The following is a 5,360-nucleotide window of genomic DNA, read 5'->3' as shown; positions in this document are numbered from 1 at the left end:
TGTAATCAAATTTGGTTTTTGCAATCTACACCTCATTAATCATAAATCCAAAAAATCAAAAACACAAAGTTTATAGAAAATTTTGCATACATTATTACTATCATTATCATCATCCAGAATTACCACGTACAAAGCACGTGCACACTTACTAGTGGTGATTAAAATGCCCATATTTGTATATTAAGTCTATCTCTAATTATAAGGGTTGAAAATATAATTTCAATTATTACTTTTCACCTCATTTAATCCCCTCCCTTTAAGTCTTATAGTTAAAAGTATTAACTCCCATTTTCTTGTATTAAATCCTATATTTAAGTTACTTTTACTAATAAATGTTATTAATTAGATATATGTTAATATTTTTAACAATACAAACCCATATATTTTAAAACTGAATCAAACACAAAACCATTATTTGTCCAAGTGGTGACTAACCAATTCAACCAACTGAATCAAATTGATCAACCTATGAAATCATAGTTTGGTAGTAAATTTTTTAAAATAAAAATAAATATAGAAAATTACAAAATGTAGAAAAATTACACATTTATGATATTTTTATTACTAAAATTAAAAAATAAGTGTAATAGACAAGAATTATTTTTATTAACAATGAAAATTAAATACATAACTTAGAAATAACAAAAAATGAAATTATTTTACTGTTTGGAAAAGATCAATAGTTCAACTTTTGGGTCAAATGTATTAACATTTAATGTATACAAATTAATAAAATATAAAAATATATAAATGAAAAAAATATATAAATTTTGCAAAAAAAAACATTCAAACACATGTATAATATTATATAATTATCATATTAAACAAAAGGTAAGTGTGGCATATCATAATTAATTTCACACAAATATCAAAACAAATTATAGAAAAAAATGAACACATCTATAATTATATATTTATGCTACTATTCAAATTATGAATAAGATTGTAGAACTTTCTTTTGACTAAAATACTTATTTTTGAATTTAGTCCCTATTTAATTGTGAGGTTTAAATTGTAAATTGAACTACTACTTTTAACCTCATTCCCCACTATTTATAGAAATTTTTTGATATATTATTACGATCATTATCATCATCTAGAATTGTCAGTACATGCTTATTAGTGTCATGATCGATTAAATGTTTAAATGATATATATAATGTTATTAATATTATTAAAGGAGAGTTAAGCTGAAAAATTTGACCGTTGGCCCATTTGCTTTATATCCTTTAGAATAATCCAAGTTAATTAAATCTAACCCACCTAAATGAATTAATTCCACTACATTCCTTTTTTATTAAGTATACAATACATAATTTACACAAAAACAAGCAATAAACGAAATAAAAGAAATTGAATTAGGAATATGATGCAAACGAATTTTTACAAGGCTATCCAAGTGGTAATTTTTAGGGCATTATATGCAATGGGTTCGAATCTTAATGAGTAGATGATACCTCAGGTGGGTTGGCCTCACCTGATTTATCCAAAGCCCCTAACTACTTTAGGTGATATTGGAGAATACAGGAGGGGAGATGTGGGCCCTCATTTTAGGCAGGTTTACCCTTCACAATCATGTGAGGGGCCAGCTGCTATACACAAGATCGAGGTTGAGACTTGAGATGCAATGCAACATGAGTTAGTATTGTGAAAACCCAAGTGACCAATTGAAGTGATTTAGATAACAATGGGATTAAAATGGATTGTGGAACAAAACATGTGGATGATCCATGTAGCAAGATTAATAGCTAGTTTTTCTTTATTTTGTTTTCCATCAAATCCACACATTTAGATTGAAACAAACGAGATGAACTAAAGGAAAGTAGTGATGATCACTTCCCCAATAGACCCAGAATGAAATCATGCATTACATGATAAGTTCCTTTTCTAGTTCCAAAATGTCCCAAATGTTAACGTCGAAAGACAATCCATGACCATAACAATCAGTGCTCTTGCCTTCTCCCGCAGAAGTCTCGCCACCCTCTTTCACTTATTCTGTTTCTTCAAGCCAAAAGCTTTTATTAAACTCTTCTCCAGACGCATCGAAGGAGCAAGACTTCCCTTTCTCTGCCGCCTTTTCATTCTCCACGGCCAAGGCATTCTCCCACCACAGCATGGAATCGTCCTAAGGTGGAGGACGAGGAGGAGATGCTTGACTCTGCATATCTCCTGACCCATAAGTGTTGTCCACAGTGGTAGAAGAAGAGAGCCCTGTCAACCACCGAGAATCTTTGAATCTCCATGGTTTAGGCCTGTATATCTTCTTCTTCTCAAATACAGTCGTATGGGCTCTCACCTCTGCCCCTCCAGAAATATTCTCCTTGCTCAGTTTACTGTACCAGTAATTCTTGATATCATTGGCCGTCCTCCCGGGCAGTCTACCTGCGATTAACGACCATCTAAAAGCTAGAAAAGATTAATTATTTAGTCAAAGTAGAGCTACTTAGATTTGATATATATTATAGATGGAGAATGTCTTCGTCTTCATGCCGGAAATGACATGCCGGAAAACAATCGTCTCTGGTTCAATAATTTTAAATTCTTTTCTCTCTCAAATGAAATACAGGTTTGTTTTGCACTAACTAGAAGAAACACACCAAGCCTCCCTCTCCTACAAGATAATATAGTCATAAATAGGAAGCATCTTTATTCGAGTTCGGATATTATTCATGTGAGATGTTTCCAATGCACTGCTGATGTCTTGTGATATTAGACACTACAATTTTTCCCTTCCCTGCCCCAGTCACCGTGGGTTTCTTTACCATTGATTAGGGTAATTGGGTTGAGTTTCGGGGACCAAGGTGACCAAGGTGAGGATGGTATTTGTCCACACCCTGCCCTAAACTAGCATATATACTCACACTCTTTTTATTAATATTTTTGAAGAATTATGATATATTTTGTATTAAAATATAATATAATATAATTTATGTTAATATATATATATATATATTATTACAAAATATATTATATACTAATATAAATTATATTATATTATATTTACTACAAAATATATTATAATTCTTCAAAAATATAAAAGAAAGTAAAATTGTAAGTATGCAAGTAGGAATGATCGGACAGGGCAGGGCGGGAAAAATTCGGGGATCCCCATTTCCTCTGGGGATGGAAATGGGGTTGGGATTTCTAGCCCCGATGAGGTTTGGGGTGAGGATAGGGTGGGGCATGCAAAACTGGCCCCGCTCCGCCTTGTTGTCATTTCTACATCGTAGGCATGTAAGTCAAATTCACATTAGCTCCCCACAAAGTGTGTCCCATAGCACAATCGAACCGTGTATTGAGAACATCTCCCAATGAGAAGTACAGGAGATGTTCGCAATGCATGGTTAGGATGTGCTATGGGGCACCACGTGTGGGATACATTCTCTGAGGAGCCAATCCAAACTTGTACAAGTAGAGTTGGATCCAATTAGCATTTTACACTAATTCAGACTTGGATTCGGATCTCCTATGCATAAACTCTTTCCACATCCCTACCACATAACACATGGAGAGCATCTCATCCTCTGCATAGTATTATACAGGGGAGATATTCCCAATTCACAGAGGATAGTGTATTGTGGATAGGCATGGACAAAATTCTTGTGGAGAGAAGATCCAGTCTCAATTTGAATTGGGGGTGGGTTTAAATGTCCTACCCACAAACTCTTCCCACATCACACAACACTACAGACTCACATTGGCAGTGGATTTGGATCTCCTATCCACAAACTCTTCTCACATCCCTCCCTGTCCCACACTAACACTACATACTCATATTGGGAGGGAGTATCTCAATCCACCCACAGCAAAATGTTCATCCCGAACCCATGCATGTACCTGTAGGCAGGCCACTGCAGCCGCACATCAGGAACAAGTTGGGAGCGTTTGTTGGTATAAGATCTGAGCTCATTTACTACATCGGATATTTCCCTAAATAGATGCAATCTTATGAGCATTGATTTTTATTTCCTTTTAATATAATTTTCATGGTAATTGAAATGCAGGCAGAGATGGAATCATAAACTGAAAAGCTGCCTGTTGCCTAAGAGTTTGTGGAGCCTAATTATGAGATCAGCTTCATCCAACGTGAATTTCTCTCTCTTAATATCCGGCTTAAGATAGTTCAACCATCTCAATCTACAGCTCTTTCGACATCTCCGTAGGCCTGAACCCAAGAATTATAACAAAAAACCAAAACAATAAATCTCAAAAAGAAGAAGAGAATGAAATAGGCACCAAAAAGAAGAAAATTAAGGGATTAAAAGTTTTTTGGGAAAATCTTCTGATAGCTCTGACATTCAAAAGTCGTATTGAACTTTTACATGAAGATTTTGAATAGATCGAAAAATTCTGTTTGGAACTTCCTAATCAGTCTAAAATGGGTTTTTCGTGTGTTTTCAATGCACCGACTTTTAACAGCTAAATCTGTTATGAGCCAAATGGAAAAAGACCACAACAGTCTGTCCAACTTGTAAACAGGCAAAAAACCACATAGAAAAACACACCAAACAGGGCCTAAGCTTTCTTTAAATAAACATTGCACCATGCAACATCGTAGCAACTGGTGACTCTCTTCTCTCTCTCCAAAGAAAAAAAAGAAAAGAAAATAAGAATAGTACCTGCTCTATAAGGAACCAGATGCCATTTTCCCTCTCCATATTTCTCTATGCACTTCCTTAGAAGAGCATCTTCTTCTCGGGTCCATGAACCTTTTATTAAACCCAAAGAACGACCCTCCATATTGTTCAGAGACGGAGTTTCACAGAAATGGGATTGCAAATCCACCAAAGGATCTAATTTATATGTTTTCAAATGAAAAATAAAAAAATCCCTTGTTTTCAATTGTTATCAGCTACCGGTCCATCTATTATTCTGTCTTCATGGCATGCAAGTGTGCCAACGTGATGTAAGGTTCTCGTTTAGCATGGCATGCAAGTGTGCAATGTGATTATTCAAAAACTACGTGCCCTCTACTTAAAACTATATAGGATGAGGGCCCATTATTAAATGGATGTGAACAATTATTTGAAAAAGGGTGTCAGATCATCATTGCATTGTCATTTATTCTAGAATACTATTTGGTAAAACTTTTATTAGATAAACATATATCTTAGTTAATTTGTCGATTAATTGCAAATTACTTGCTCGATCAAATGCATCCATTAACATTATATTTACATGGCAATCTGTAGATACATTTTTAAGTTGTTTTCCTATTCAGATCTAGCAAAGGTTTCTGCTAATAAGCCTAATATGCAATTGATGAGGGCGGATTTGGCCCTCCAATGACATTGTGACACATGGTATCATGGAACAAATAGGTGACACCCAGAACCACCTAGGCGATAACTTGCCTTAGC

The 5,360-nt window shown here is 34.6% G+C and overlaps 1 protein-coding gene across 1 annotated transcript; it reads right to left on the bottom strand.

Moving 5' to 3' along the window:
• Nucleotides 1–1,839: 1,839 nt before the first annotated feature.
• LOC109114157 (transcription factor MYB114-like) lies at nt 1,840–4,778 on the bottom strand. The gene is made up of 3 exons (XM_019196375.2): nt 4,620–4,778; nt 4,036–4,165; nt 1,840–2,399 (listed from the first exon to the last, which is right to left on the bottom strand). Exons 1-3 carry the CDS (start codon nt 4,738–4,740, stop codon nt 2,126–2,128), a joined length of 525 nt encoding a protein of 174 aa, XP_019051920.2. The 5' UTR covers nt 4,741–4,778; the 3' UTR covers nt 1,840–2,125.
• Between the last annotated feature and the right edge of the window lie 582 nt (nt 4,779–5,360).

This window comes from Nelumbo nucifera, chromosome 1 (genome assembly GCF_055504915.1).
Source record: "Nelumbo nucifera cultivar China Antique chromosome 1, China Antique-T2T, whole genome shotgun sequence".
NCBI classification, from domain to species: Eukaryota; Viridiplantae; Streptophyta; class Magnoliopsida; order Proteales; family Nelumbonaceae; genus Nelumbo; species Nelumbo nucifera.
The sequence above is the reverse complement of the archived record's forward strand: the minus strand, read 5'-3'. Positions and strand labels throughout refer to the sequence as shown.

What these genes read in the sequence shown, in the direction of transcription:
- LOC109114157 (XM_019196375.2), bottom strand. Translation starts at nt 4,740, where the DNA reads ATGGAGGGTCGTTCTTTGGGTTTAATAAAAGGTTCATGGACCCGAGAA. An exon ending in TCTGGTTCCTTATAGAGCAG is followed by an intron (nt 4,166 to 4,619) that starts GTACTATTCTTA and finishes TCTTGGGTTCAG; the next exon opens with GCCTACGGAGATGTCGAAAG. An exon ending in CACAAACTCTTAGGCAACAG is followed by an intron (nt 2,400 to 4,035) that starts GCAGCTTTTCAG and finishes TCTAGCTTTTAG; the next exon opens with ATGGTCGTTAATCGCAGGTA.